This window comes from Saimiri boliviensis, chromosome 4 (assembly GCF_048565385.1).
Source record: "Saimiri boliviensis isolate mSaiBol1 chromosome 4, mSaiBol1.pri, whole genome shotgun sequence".
Lineage (NCBI taxonomy): Eukaryota > Metazoa > Chordata > Mammalia > Primates > Cebidae > Saimiri > Saimiri boliviensis.
In genome coordinates this window covers 287,698-302,912 of record NC_133452.1, presented here as the reverse complement: position 1 = coordinate 302,912, position 15,215 = coordinate 287,698, and the positions used below count along the sequence as shown (strand labels likewise).

The 15,215-nt window shown below is 50.9% G+C and overlaps 1 protein-coding gene across 1 annotated transcript; it reads left to right on the top strand.

Moving 5' to 3' along the window:
- Positions 1-7,205: 7,205 nt before the first annotated feature.
- On the top strand, positions 7,206-14,918 carry LOC141584214 (phospholipid phosphatase 2-like). Its single transcript, XM_074397119.1, has 2 exons — positions 7,206-9,125; positions 9,678-14,918. Exons 1-2 carry the CDS (start codon positions 8,823-8,825, stop codon positions 9,957-9,959), a joined length of 585 nt encoding a protein of 194 aa, XP_074253220.1. The 5' UTR covers positions 7,206-8,822; the 3' UTR covers positions 9,960-14,918.
- Positions 14,919-15,215: the final 297 nt, after the last annotated feature.

Sequence of the window (15,215 nt, the reverse complement as noted above, 5' to 3'; positions counted from 1 at the left end):
CCGGGTTCAAGTGATTCTCCTGCCTCAGCTTACCGGGTAGCTGGGACTACAAGCACCCTACCACGCCAAGCTAATTTTTGTATTTTTAGTAGAGACGGGGTTTCACCATGTTGCCCAGGCTGGTCTTGAGCTCCTGAGCTTAGGCAGTCTGCCCACCTCAGCCTCTCAAAGTGTAGGGATTACATGTGTGAGCCACCCTACCCGGCCCGCAAATGCATGTAATACACCTACCCTACCAAGCATTGGATGTTAGCCCAGCTGACTTCAGGTTGAGAACAAACCGAGCAGTACTAAAAGGAGAACAAAACCCACTCACCCTTCCCCACCTTGGATCATGACTTTGACATTTCAGGGGTCCAGCCTTCGTGAATGTTTGTAGAAATAGATAATAAACTTGGATAAATGTACCACCTTTAAGTGTACAATTCAGTGGCGTTTGGTAGCTTTACAATATTGTGCAACAATCACTACCATCTGTTTCTATACTTTCTCATCATCCCAAACAGAAATGCTGTCCTCGTGAAGCAATAGTTTACCTACTTTTAAATTTTTTTTACTTATTTATTTATTATGAGACCGAGTCTTTCTCTGTCTCCTAGGCTAGAGTACAATGGTGCAATCTCGGCTCACTGCTACTTCCACCTCCCAGGTTCTAAGCAATTCTCCTGCCTCAGCCTCTGGAGTTGAGATTACAGGTGCATGCCACCACACCCAGCTAATTTTTGTATTTTTTGTAGAGATGGGGTTTTACTGTGTTGGTCATGCTGGTCTTGAACTCCTAACCTCGTCGTGATCCAGCAACGTCAGCTTCCCAAAGTGCTGGGATTACAGGCATAAGCCAAAATTTTTTATTTTTAAGAGATGAGGTCCTGCTCTGTTACCCAGGTTGGAGTGCAGTGGCATGGTTATAGCTCACTGCAGCCTCAATCTCCTGGGCTCAAATGATTCCTCCTGCCTCGGCCTCCCAAGTAGATGGGACTACAGGTGCACACAATTTCATGTGGCTAATTTTTATCTTTTCTATAGAGACGGGGTGTCACTATGTTCCCAGGCTGGTCTCAAACTCCTGGGTTCCAGCGATCCTCCCACCTCAGGCTTCTGAAGTACTGGGATTAAGGGCATGAGCCACTGTGCCTGGCCCTCATGCAATTTATTGAATACTATACTAACAGTGAAAAACAGACATATTGTATCGGTACTGGAAGCAGAGTTTCTACTGAATGTGATCATTTTTGTGCCATTGTAAAGTCAAAAAGTTGTGTGACCATCTGCACTCGGAACTACTGGTAGGCTTAGACACTTGGATTTTAGATCCAGAAACATCCAAACACCTCCTGCTGGGTGGGAGAAGGCCGTAGGGGTCAGAGCTCTCAGCTGCTAGCGAGAGAAGCTCACTCAGGCTGAGTTTAAAAACTGAGGCCGGGCACTGTGGCTTATGCCTGTAATCCCAGCACTTTGGGAGGTCGAGGTGGGTGGATCACCTGAGGTCAGGAGTTTGAGACCAGCCTGACCAACATGATGAAACCCTATCTTACTAAAAATACAAAACAGCCCGGCATGGTGGCACGTGTCTGTAGTCCCAGCTACTTGGGAGGCTGAGGCAGGAAAATTGCTCCAACATGGGAGGCAGAGGTTGCAATGAGCTGAGATCATGCCATTGCACTTCAGCCTGGGTGACAGAGCAAAACTCCATCTCAAGAAAAAAACAAAAGAAAGAAAAGAAAATGAATTTGTGGGCAGCTGAGAAGAATCGAGGAGACACAGAGATTAAAGATGACAGGCAGCCAGCTGGACAGCCACAGCCTCATCAAGCCCAAACATGCAGAAGCTGGCCTAAGGGGGTGACAAAGAAATGGCCGGGCATGGTGGCTCATGCCTTTAATTCCAACGTTTTAGGAGGCCTAGGATAGCAGATCACTTGAGACCAGGAGTTCAAGACCAGCCTGACCAATATGGTGAAACCGTTTCCACTAAAAATACAAAATTAGCCAGGCATGGTTGCAGGTGCCTGTAACTCCAGCTACTTGGGGGCTGAGGCAGGAGAGCTGCTTGAGCCTGGGAGTTGGAGGTTGCAGTGAGCTGAGATCACACCATTGGACTACAGTCTGATCAACAGAGTGACTCTTTCTCAAAAAAAAAAAAAAAATAAGAAGAAAAGAAAAAAAATACACATAGAGACAATTTGTATGCAGAATTGTGAGTGAGTGTCTCTCCTTTTGGGGGCAATGTCAGGGGATTTCCAGGATCTGGGAGTGGGCACCGAGCATGTGGCTGAGAATCCTGGACAGCTGCAACATCCAGATGTACTTAGCAGAGGAATCCGGGATGTGCCTGACTGGGGTATCAAAAAAGCCGTCAATTCCAGCTGGCTGTGGATGTTGTTGCTATACATCCTGTATATGAATTCTCCCATCAGAAGCTCTATCTAGTTAGAAATGCAAATAAGAAAGAAAATCATGCTCCCGTTCCCCAAAGGAAAGGGCAGGGAGGCGGGAAGGTGGAAGGGAACTTCCTGGTGTTGTGGCCTGAATCTCCACTTGTGCTGCTGTCTTCCCCACTAGACTCTGTACTTCGAGAAGGGGCTGGAGATGGGCACAATGTGAGCCCCTCCCTTCTCTTCAGAAGTGTTCCGCAACCCTGACATTCACAGTAATTGCTTCTTTCTGTTCGTCTTTTTTTTGAGGCAGGTTCTTGCTCAGTCACCCAGGCTGGAGTGCAGTGGTGTGATCATGGCTCACTGCAGCCTTGACCTCTTGGGCTCAAGTGATCGTCTCCCCTCAGCCTCCTGAGTAGCTGGGACTATAGGCATGCACCACCATTCCTGGTTAATTTTAAAAAAGCTTTTTTTTTTTTTTTTTTTTTTCCCTGTAGACACAGGGTCTTACTATGTTGCCAGGCTGGTCCCAAACTCCTGGGCACAAGCGATCCTCCCTTCTCGGCCTCCCAAAGTGTTTGGTGTTACAGGTGTGAGCCACCACACGTGGTGTCTTTGTGTTTCTTTAGAGTAGATGTCCTAGTATGCATCTCTAGCCCATAACTGTTCCCCAGCATTGTTATGTCTTTTAAGCCTCTTTCAATCTCCCAAGTTTGTTGGCTGGGTGAGTCCTCACACCTGTAATCCTGAAGTGATAGGATCATTTACGTTCAGAGGTTTGAAACCAACCTGGACAACACAGGGAGACTTCTGTCTCTACAAAACCTAATTTTCTTCTTTTTTTTTTTTTTTTTTTTTTTTTTTTTTGAGATGGAGTTTCGCTCGTTACCCAGGCTAGAGTGCAATGGCGCGATTTCGGCTCACCGCAACCTCCGCCTCCTGGGTTCAAGCAATTCTCCTGCCTCAGCCTCCTGAGTAGCTGGAATTACAGGCATGTGCCACCATGCCCAGCTAATTTTTTTGTGTTTTTAGTAGAGACAGGGTTTCACCATGTTGACCAGGATGGTCTCAATCTCTCGACCTCGTGATCCACCCGCCTCAGCCTCCCAAAGTGCTGGGATTACAGGCTTGAGCCACCGCACCCGGCTTCTTTTTTTTTTTTTAACTCTACCCAGGCTGCAGTACAGTGGTGTGATCTCACCTCACTGCAACCTTCGCCTCCTGGGTTCAAGTCATTCTTCTGTTTCATCCTCCCAAGTAGCTGAGATTACAGGCACATGGGACCATGCCCAGCATTTTTGTACTTTTAATAGAGCCGGGGTTTCACCATGTTGGCCTGGCTGTCCTCAAACTCCTGACCTCAGGTGATCTGCCCACCTCAGTCTCTCAAAGTGCAAAGATTGGGATCACAGGTGTGAACAACCGTGCTTGGCCAAAAACTAAAATTTTAAAAAAGACAAAATCTACAAGTTTCTCCTCTATTCCTTTTCCATTTTTTTTTTTTTTGAGACAGTCTTGCTCTGTCACCCAGGCCAGAGTGCAATGGCACAATCTCAGTTCACTGCAACCTCCGACTCCCAGGTTCAAGTGATTCTCTTGCTTCAGCCTCCTGAATAGCTGGTATTACAGGCATGTGCTACCACACCTGGCTAATTTTGGTATTTTTGGTAAAGATGGGGTTTCTCCATGTTGTCTGGCTGGTCTCAAACTCCTGACCTTGTGATCTGCCCACCTTGGCCTCCCAAAGTGCTGGGATTACAGGCGTGAGCCTCCTTGCCTGGCCTATCCCTTTTCTTTTCTATGGATTTTGGAAGACTCCACACTGTTGAGCCTGTAACATTTCTCAAAGTCTGGATTTCCCTGGTGCAGGTGAACCCATTTTCTGTCTTTTGTATTTGTGGCATATTTGCAGCTGGATTTATGCTCACCCCATTAGATTAGAGTTTGATCATGTTAGCAATATTCAGTGGGTGATGTGATTGATCTCTTATTGGTGATGAATACTATCCTATTGTCTCTCTTATTTTGTTAATTTTTTAAATTAGTTTTTTAGAAATAGGGGCCTCATTTTGTCACCCAGTCTGGAGTGCAGTGACTCCACCATAGCTCCCTGAAGCCTCAAATTTCTGGGCTCAAGTGATCTGCACACTGCAGCCTCCTAAGTAGCTGAGACCACACACCACCACACCCAACTTTTTTTCTTTTTTGAGATGAAGTCTTGCTCTGTCGCCCAGGCTGGAGTACAGTGGCATGATCTCAGCTCATTGCAAACTCTGCCTCCCAGGTTAATGCAATTCTCCTGCCTCAGCACTCTGAGTAGGTGGAATTATAGGCATCTGCCACCACACCCAGCTAATTTTCATATTTTTAGTAGAGATGGGCTTTCACCATGTAGGTCAGGCTGGTCTGGAACTCCTGACCTCAAGTGATCTGCCTGCCACAGCAGGCAGATGTGTGCCATCACACTGCACCTGGCCAATGCCCAGCATTTTCGTTTTTTAGACTGAGTGTTGTTTTGTCACCCAGGCTGGAGTGCAGTGGCGCAATCTCGGCTCACTGCAATCTCCACCTCCTGGGTTCGAATGATTCTGCTGCCTCAGCCTCCTGAGTAGCTGGAATTAGAAGCACCCACCACCAGGCCCAGCTAATTTTTGTAGTTTTAGTAGAGATGGGGTTTCACCATATTGGCCAGGCTGGTCTTGAACTGACCTAGTGATCCACCCACCTCAGCCTCCCAAAGTGCTGGGATTCCAGGCGTGAGCCACCACGCCTGGTACCTAATTCCTATCCACTGGTCATGGATGGGAGCTATGGAACCTTTCCCCAGAATACATGCTGGCCCCATCAGAACTTCAGGGTTCAGTCTCCTAAGAGATGTTCCTCTGTTTGTGCTACACACCCAAATAATCCATCTCAGTCCACTGTCAGACAACTTCCAGGAATGACAGTGGCTGTAGTCTAGCTGAAGAAACACTGAAGTAGGAGTCAGCAGACCCCAGGACTCTTTTGACTCAGCCGCTGACAACTTAATGTGGCCTTGGGAAAAAAAAAAAAGTTGGAGCGACCATGCCTGTAATCCCAGCACCTTGGGAGGTCGATGTGGGAGGATTGCTTGAGCCCAGGAGTTTGAGAGCAGCCTGGGCAACATAACAAGACCCCGTCTCTAAAAAAAATTTCAAAAATTTTTCCAGGTGTGGCAGCGTCCCCCTGTAGTCCCAGCTACTCAGGAGGCTAAAGTGGGAGGATCACTTGAGTCCTGGAGGTCAAGACTGCAGTGAGCCAAGGTCATGCCACTCAAGCTTGGGCTTCAAAGTGAGACACCGTCTCAGAAAAAAAAAAAAAGCTGGAGGTTTTGTTTCACATTTGTAAAAGGTAAATGATATTATCTCCTTTATGGAGTTACTGTGAGGATGGAAATGCAATTATTTCTTTTCCCTCTCCTTTTAGAAATACAATGAGATAGGCATAGTGGACAGGTGAGGTGGCTCATGCCTGTAATCCCAGCACTTTGGGAGGCTGAGGCGGGTGGATCACTTGAGGTCAGGAGTTCAAGACCAGCCTGACCAACATGCAGAAACCACACCTCTACTAAAAATACAAAATTAGACAAACATGGTGGCATGTGCCTACAATCTCAGCTACTTGGGAGGCCGAGGCAGAAGAATTGCTTCAACCTGGGAAGCAGAGGTTGCAGTGAGCTGAGATTGCACTCCAGCATGGACAACGAGAAGGAAACTCTGTCTCAAAAGTAATATAATAAATAGATAGGCATAGGCCCAGTGCGTCGGTGGGATTCGAACCCCTGCACCTTGGGCGGGGGAGTCACTTGGAGAGAAAAGCTGAGTCCCGGGCTTCGGGACCTCGGGAGTCCGAAACCTGTCCTGTGGGTTATTGGGCCAGATGGGGGAAGCAGCGCCCCAAGGCCTCCCGCCAGGGTCCCGGAAACAAAGGCCAAGTGTTTGCTCTGTGGCTGAAGGGACAATGGCCTCGCGGATCTGTCACCGTGGGGGGGGGGCGGGGGGGCGCTCCTCCTCAGCGCGTTTCCTGGTTCTCTGGCCAAGCCCTCTGAACTCCGAAGTAGACCCCTGTTGGGGGGGCTAAGGGACAGCACGAGGTCTCCGTGGGGTGTCTGTCAGCCCTGGGTGCCATGTCCTGAGCAGCTGTGCTGTCAGGTACTTAAACATGTGTGTGGCACTTTCTGGCAGCCAGGCCCTCAGCAGCATGCAGATAACCGAAACGGTTCCGTAAACGGCCTGTGAGGGAGGTGCAGCCTCACAGAGTCGCCTGCTGGAGGCCGCACAGCCGGGAGGTGCCGCCGGGGCGGGGTTGGGTGTGGCTGCTGCGTGCCAGGGGTGGTGGCCAGGCCGAGGGCATCTCCATCTGGAAGCTGCGGCCCGTCACAGTGCAGACCACAGGTTCCAGATGGGGCTGTGCGGGCAGTGTGAGGGCGGGAAGGCTCCCGGGGGTCAAAGGAAGAGAAGGTGCCTGTTCCGGGGACCCCAGGGTGAGCTTTCCAGGCAGAGGCAAGCCCGGGGCCGGTTGTCATGGGGGTGTCTGAGTATCTAGCTGGAGTTACTGGGGCAGGGAGGTCGGAAACGGAGGCCAACCGGTGTGAGCCTCCGCCTGCTGAGAGCTGCGGGGAGGGGCTGGTGTTCGCTGTCAGCGGCCTGTGACCCCAGCCGTCCACTGCGGTGCAATTGCAGGAGCCTCCTCCCTGGTCTCTGCCGTCACTCACAGCGGCGCCAGCCACGCCTGCGCCCCAGCAAAAGCTGGGCTCTTACAGCGCAGCCCCCTCTGCCCCAGCGCTCGCTTCTCCAGGCACCGTCCCGGCTCTGGGCACCTGCGCTGCCCGTTCTGTTCTGCATTCCCTCCGCCTTTTCTGCCCTGTGAGGCAGACCTCTGCTGTCTTCACTGCTTTATTTTTCCAGACTCAGCCAGCATCGAATGTGTGCTGTGTCCTAGGACCCTTGCAGCTGGCATGCAGAGAGGAGTGTGAGGCTCCCTGTCCCTCCTCAGACTCTCAGAATTCAGAAGAGCCACCCTTTTTTGTCCTTGCCCTGCTGGGCCAAAGACGCCCTGCCTTCGTTATTCTCTGGGGTAGACACCCTGTGCTTTTGCTGTGCAGCTGCTGCGTGGAACAGGGAGCTGCCCCGACCCCTGCCCTCTGTAGCTGACTCCGGCTTCCCTGGCCACCCTCAGCTCAGCAGGGCCCCGGGAGCCCCAGTGCTATGTGACACCTTCCGCAAGTGTGGAATTGACAAGAATGTGCCTTTTGTCCCTGAGTCACCGTGTGGCTGGCATGTGCCCTGGCACGAGGGTCAGTGGCGGGCAGGGGTGAGCATGAAGGCACCTCTGCTGTGCCCCTGCTTTTGCCTTTTCCTGACTTCTCTGGCCAGCTCTTAGGTTGAAATTAGTCCTGCCTGTTTTAACAGATGTTTATTAAACATCTGCCCTGGCCAGGCTCTGAGCAGCCTCCAGGGTCTCTGTCCTGAACACGATAGACTTCTGGTGCTGGCAGGTGGAGGCAGGGAGATTAAGTCCAGTGTCCCACAGGTGACTGCGTAATTCCACATGGGGCAATAGGGAGAAAGAGCAGACCTTCCCTTTTATTTTTATTTATTTATTTATTTATTTTCGTTTAATAAATTGAGACAGAGTCTCGCTCTGTTGCCAGGCTGGAGTGTAGTGGCACGATCCTGGCTCACTGCAACTTCCATTTTCCGGTTTCAAGCAATTTTTCTGCCTCAGCCTCCCAAGTAGCTGGATTACAGGCACGTGCCACCATGCACGGCTAAACAGACCTTTCCTTTTGTGAGAGGGACGCTGGTGGGGACAGCCGGGAGGGGAGATGAAACTGAGTGGAAGTGGGAGTCACTTTGGTGCCTGGCACGTTGTCTCACACCTGTAATCTCGGCACTTTGGGAGGCTGAGGCTGGGGGTCGCTCTAGCCTGGGAGTTTGTGACTGGCATCAGACCCCTGTCTCTACTTTTAAAAATAAAAATAAGATATTTTGGGCAGAGAGAAGTCCCTGTGCAAAGGCCCAGAGGTGAGTGTTTGCCTGTTTTTTTCTTTTCTTTTTTTTTTTTTGAGATGGAGTTTTGCTCTTGTTCCCCAGGCTGGAGTGCAATGGCAGGGTCTCTGCTCACTGTAACCTCCGCCTCCTGGGTTCAGGCAATTCTTCTGCCTCAGCCTCCTGAGTAGATGGGATTACAGGCACGCGCCACCATGCCCAGCTGATTTTTTTGTGTTTTTAGTCGAGATGAGGTTTCACCATGTTGACCAGGATGGTCTTGATCTCTTGACCTTGTGATCCACCCGCCTCGGCCTCCCAAAGTGCTGGGATTACAGGCTTGAGCCACCGCGCCCGGCCTTGCCCAGTTTTTTCAAGGAGCAGAGGGAGGGTGTGACGGGGAGAGGGCCTGGGGAGTTCGTGCTCATCTGAGGGTGATGGGAAAGGAGTGTCACTTGGGCCTCCCACGTGCTGTGAGAAAAGCTCTTCCTTGTTGGTGGGAGGCCTCGAGGCCAAGGCGGGTGTGGGGGCCCCATGGCCCAGCTGGTTTGAGAACCTCACAGCTCCCAGGCCCTTCTCCCCCTCCAGCCTTTCTGTCCTTCGCTGTCCTGTCGCTGGTGAACACCCTGTATAACCGAGGATTTGACTGTGGGGATGACTCCATCCGGTACCCCTGTCATCCAGACACCATCACCCTTGGGCTCATGGCTGGGGTCACCATCATGGCCACCATCATCCTTGTAAGGCAGGAGGGGTTCAGAGGGACAGGGAGGGAGGCGGGATGGGGCAGCCTAACCCTGGGTTCCTGATGGGGGTGGCCTGGAGGTCTGTAGGGGGCTGGGGGACACAGCCTTGCCCTGAGTGGTACTTGTGGGTAATAGGAACCCCCTTTTGTGTTTTGAGACGGAGTTTTGCTCTTGTTGCCCAGGCTGGAGTGCAATGGCAGGATCTCCGTTCACTGTAACCTCCGCCTCCTGGGTTCAAGTGATTCTCTTGCCTCACTCTCCCCAGTAGCTGGGACTACAAGCTGCTAATTTTCGTATTTTTAGTAGACACAGGTTTCACCATGTTGGTCAGGCTGGTCTTTAATGCCTGGCCTCAGGTGATCCTCCCGCCTCAGCCTCCCACAGTGCTGGGCTGGCAGGTGTGAGCCACCGAGCCCAGCTAGGGCACCTTTAGAGTCTCCAGCTCTGCAGCAGCCTTGGGGAGGCCCGTGGGGAGGACTGAGGCCCACTAAGGGCCCATGGGCTGACCAGGACCCCCTCTGGTCACTGTGGCTGCCCCACACGCAGGTCTCGGCAGGAGAAGCCTACCTGGTGCCCACAGACTGGCTCTATTCCTGCTCTGACTTCAATAATTACGTGGCTGCCGTGTACAAGGTGCTGGGAACCTTCCTCTTCGGGGCGGCTGTGAGCCAGTCTCTGACGGACCTGGCCAAGTACACGATCGGCCACCTGCACCCCAACTTCCTGGCCATCTGTGACCCCGAGTGGAGCTGGGTCAAGTGCTCGGTCTACGTGCAGCTGGAGAGCGTGTGCAGGGGAAACGCTGCTGGCATCACCGAGGCCAGGTGAGTGTGGACAAGCAGCCTTCACTCTGGGGGCAGTGGGAGCTGAAGAAGCCGGAGAAGCCAGATGGTTAGCAGCCAGCAGGCAGGTGGTCAGGCAGGAGCGAGGCCTCAGGGCTCCAGGCGCCCCGCAGATGGCAGGAGGCCGTGGGGAGCGTGCTGTCTCCCTTGAGTCTCAGCCCTGCCCTCTTCTGCACTGTCTTCTTCTTTTTTTTTTTTTTTTTAAAGATGGGTTTTCACCATGGTGGCCAGGCTGGTCTTGAATTCCTGACCACAGGTGATCCACCCACCTTGGCCTCCCAAAGGGCTAGGATTACAGGCGTGAGCCTCCGCGCCCAGCCATGCGCTGTCTTCTTACCATTTCTACTGATAGGTCCTTAAACGTTTCAACTCATCGTTGTCCTTTTAAAAAAAATCAAAATATTGACTGACAAGCCTAGGGTAATGTCAGACCAGAATAAATAAATAAATAAATCAAAATATAATTTGTATAAGTCACCATTTCTTCCATTTTAATGTGTACAGTTCATTTTTAGTACATTCACAATGCTGTACAGCCATCTCCTCTACCTAATTCCAGAATATTTTCATCTCATCAGAAGGAAACCCCGCAGCATTGGCAATATGGCAAAACCCCATGTCTACGACAAATCAAAAAATTAGGCCGAGCTAGGTGGCTCATGCCCATAATCCCCGCACTTTGGGAGGCTGGGGCGGGCAGATTACCTGAGGTTGGGAGTTCGAGACCAGCCTGGCCAACATGGAGAAATCCTGTCTCTACTAAAAATACAAAATTAGCCAGGCATGGTGGCACACGCTTGTAATCCCAGCGAATACCACACCATGAGCAAGAGAACCCTGCAGTGCTCTAGTTGCCATCACGGGAGTGTTGCCAGGACACTATGGGCAAGAGGGTCTTGCAGTGCCCCAGCGGCCAGCCGGGGGCGTGACCCCACTACACCGAGAGTAAGAGTGCCCAGCAGCACAGGCACCACACTGTGAGCAAGAGGATGTAGCACTGCCCTGTTTGCCAGCAGCGGGCATATTGCCACTATACTGAGCAAGAGGGCCCTGCAGGGCTCCAGCTGCCAGCAGGTGATGCCGGTCACCACACTGTCAGAGGGCCCTGCAGTGGACCTAGCCAGAAGGGGGCGTGGGCACAGCATCGTGAGCAAGAGGGCCCTGCAGTGCAGGCCCCCAGTAGGGGCCCCCACACCCACCTTTCAGATTCTTGAGGCTCCTCCACCGGTGTGCATCGTGTCACACCACCAGCGTGCATTGAGTCACAGCGGTCTGCAGAGGTGCGTTCTCCTCCTTATAGAACTGGGGGGCATTGTGAGGGTGGAACTGCGTCCTCCTCAGCACACACCTTGGGGCGGGGTTCTTACAGCAAGAGGGGCTTGTGGTGGCCCCAGCTGCCATCAGGGGGGTGCAGACACAGGACCATGAGCAAGAGGGCTCCCACCGCCTGGCCACCAGCCGGGGGCGCCCGAGCGTGCCTTTTCAGTGGGCGTCAGGTCGCCGGCGTGCATCGCGTCACGGCAATCTGCAGAGCTGCGTTCTCCATGGCACAGATGCAGTGGGCACAGCCTCGGTTTGGGACAACTCTGGGCCATGTCCAGGGTGAGTAAAATCCTTCCTGTTTGCATTCCTGACTGCTGAGGGTCAGAGACTAGTACGAAGAGCTCTGTGTGGGAAACTGGACACGAAAAGCCCCTCTGAACCCTGCGCACCTGGGTTCTCCCACCCAAGGCCAGGCGGCTGCGGTGTGAGGTGCACCCAGCAGCCTCAGAAGACAAATGGAGCGTTCCTGAGGCAGATATGGCCTCTGAAATACGGATACAATAAGCCCAGTGCTCAGGTAGGAAACACCTAATGCTAATGCAAGGCCTCAGTCCAAACATGTTACTATAAAATCCGCACTAGTCATGCGGCCCTGCCAGTACCGCAGTTTCAATACTCAACATGGACATATCAGTGCAAACGTAGAAACCAACGTATGGTTAGGGTTTAGGGTGAGGATTAGGGCTAGCGGATAGGGTTAGAGTTTGGGGTTACCAGTTAGGGGTTAGGATACAGGGGTTAGAAAAATTTTAGGCAAACTTGAAGGAAGGAATGATGCATGAATCACACCTGAAGCACCAGAACGGAAAACAGGGCTTGGGGCTTCGAGCTCTTAGCGGAGACAGCTGAGTGAGGTTTCTCATGGGCTCCAGCTGGGCGACCGCCGGTTGTGGGGATGGTTCCCTCAGTGTAAATAGTCATACAGCCAGCTGGCCGCTGGGCTTTTGGTTATTGACTAATTGGTTTATTCATGTTTTTAAGTCAGTTTGCATGCCTCGAAGTTTGGTTTCTGTTTGCTTAGGCAAGACCTCAGGCTAACGGCTTCCTCCTTTTTTGCTTTAACATATCAAAACCATAATTCATTTTCATTTTATTTTCCTGGCATTAATAAAAGTAAGTTCACATTTTTGTTGTCATTCAGAAAGTCAGTTTAATTGGCAGCCTATTTGTGATGTTGCATAAAATAATGTCTGTTAATTATTAGCATCTTAGATTAGATGAAATATGTTAACTCTATTAAGCTTTGTTATGAAACCATCACAGGAGTTCAGTTGCTTTTTTTTTCCTCCTAGGCTTTAACCAATTAAAATACACTCAAGTATCTCCTAACAATGTGGATACTGTCTGAGAAATGTGTCCTTAGTGATTTCATCTTTGTGCAAACACCATCGAGTGTCCTTATAAAACCTGGATGGTGTAGCCCCCTTCACACATAAGTGATATGGTATAGCTTCTTGCTTTCAGACTACATACCATACCTGTATAGCTCATCTCTGTACTGAATGCTGTAGTCAAATGTCACACCATGGTGATTGTGGATTGTGATCCCAAAATATCTGAGTCAGGTCTCAGTCAAGTAGAAAGCTTATTTCGCCAAGGTTAAGGACATGCCCATGACACAGCCTCAGGAGGTCCTGACAACATGGGCCCAAGGTGGTCAGGGTAGAGCTTGCTTTTATATATTTTAGAGAGACAAGAGACACCAATCAATATGTGCAAGATGTAAAGTCATTTGGTTCAGTGAGGTGGAACAACTGGAAGTAGGAACGCGGGGTAGGGGGTGGTTCTAGGTCAGAAGTAGATAAAACAAAAGTTGCATTCTTCTGAATTTTTTGATCAGCCTTCCACTGAATACAATTTAGTCTGGTTCAGTGAAGTTGCATTTTTACATAGACAGTAGGGCAGAGGAATGGTGTGATCTTGGCCCAGCACACCCGCCTCCTCCCTGGTTTAAGCGATTGTCTTGCCGCATCCTCCCCAGTAGCTGGGATTACCGGCAGGCACCACCAAGCCTGGGTAATTTTTGTATTTTTAGTAGAGATGGGGTTTCTCCGTGTTTGTCAGGCGGGTCTGGAGCTCCCGACCTCTGGTGATCCACCTGCTTTGGCCTCTCAAAGTCTTGGGATTACAGGCATGAGCCACCATGCCTGGTCAGGAAACTTATTTTGATTCTGATATTGTCAACTGTATTTCAGGTATAACTTGTTTTCCTTGGAGCGTTAAATACTGCATTGGTATTGTATTACACAAATAAAACAGAGATCCCTTTTTATCACATTCATTGCTAGTGATATTGACAACTAAATTTAGATACATTCCAGAGTCTGGGCTTCCAGTAATTCTTAGCGATCCTCTAAAGGTAAATTACTTTTTCTCACAAGACACGGTGACATCTAAAGTCGCATTGATTGTCCTGCCACTTTTGTTTCTCTAGTTTCATCGATTTCTTCAAAGCATCTTTGGGGGAATAACTTTGACTATCCCTTTAAATTTTTCAGTATTAGAAAGCATTGTCATGAAACATTGAATAATTGTGGTCACAAATTCCCTTTACAGTCTTCCTTTGAATATTTTTTTCCAATGGCAAATATTTGCTTTTGTTGTATTGTAGCTAAAAGAAATGCTGGGAAACAAAACAAAGAGAAGCATTCATTATAATAAGTGATTCAGTCACAATCAATTGCTATTTTAATTTTTTTTATTTAATATATATAAATTAAATTAATAAACCGGTCGCCCCTCATTGGGCCACCCATGGAGGTAGGTGCTCAGGGACACCTGGGAAAGGGAGGGGTGGTCTTTGGCAAGAGGAGGAAAACCAGACGCGCCCCTTACCCTGCGCGGGAGGGGCACACCTTGCTTGACCACCTCGACGACCCCCCCCTGACGAGCTGAGCTCCTCCTCAGGACCCACACGCAGACCCCATGGCAGCAACCGGAGGAGGGGGCCCCAGGGGCTGGAACAGCACCACCGCTCGGCCTCGGGCACCTGAGGGACAGCCCGGAGCGCTCCAGGGGCACCGCAAAGGCCCAAGCGGAGCCAACGCTCACACCACCCCGGCAAGGGCAGCACTGGGGGCTGGCGGGACAGCCCCCCACCGCCGCGGAGAGGGGCCCGCCCCCGCAAGGCAACAACCACAGGAGGCAAGAGCGAGGGATGCCTGCCGCGTCAGATGACCCCGCTGCCCCCGCCCCCGCCAGGCAGAGGATCGGGGAAGCACAGCGAGGTCAAGCCGGATTCTGTACCCCTACGCCTCTCCCAAGGCAAACCCTACAGGCAGGGAGAAGAGAGGCAAGGGGCCCGCGCGGGCAGGGCGAGAAGAGCGGTCCCATTCACCATGAATGGCCTTCCCTCGCCCGCCACGGATCGGTCACGGCCCGGGAGAGCATGACGTCACCACATCGATTGGAAGAAATTTTTTTTTTTAAAGTTGTATTTTTGAAAACGTCCTGCTGTAATTGAAATAGTCTCCAAAATCTGAATTCTTTCCTTGGTTCTAAGGTGACCAGATTTCCTAGAGAGTGAACCATACCACAAGAAAAAAGATACGATAGGGCCGGGCGCGGTGGCTCAAGCCTGTAATCCCAGCACTTTGGGAGGCCGAGGTGGGTGGATCATGAGGTCGAGAGATCGAGACCATCCTGGTCAACATGGTGAAACACCATCTCTACTAAAAAAAATACAAAAAATTAGCTGGGCATGGTGGTGCGTGCCTGTAATCCCAGCTACTCAGGAGGCTGAGGCAGGAGAATTGCCTGAACCCAGGAGGCGGAGGTTGCGGTGAGCCGAGATCGTGCCATTGCACTCCAGCCTGGGTAACAAGAGCGAAACTCCGCCTCAAAAAAAAAAAAAAAAAAGAAAAAAGATACGATAAATATGTTTACATGGATGTGTTATTTTAACATAAATCTTGTAAAA

Excerpts from the sequence above, each read along its gene's own strand:
- LOC141584214 (XM_074397119.1), top strand. The coding sequence starts at position 8,823 with ATGGGAAAGGAGTGTCACTTGGGCCTCCCACGTGCTGTGAGAAAAGCT. Across the intron at positions 9,126-9,677 it reads TCATGGCCACCATCATCCTT|GTCTCGGCAGGAGAAGCCTA; the intron begins GTAAGGCAGGAG and ends CCCCACACGCAG.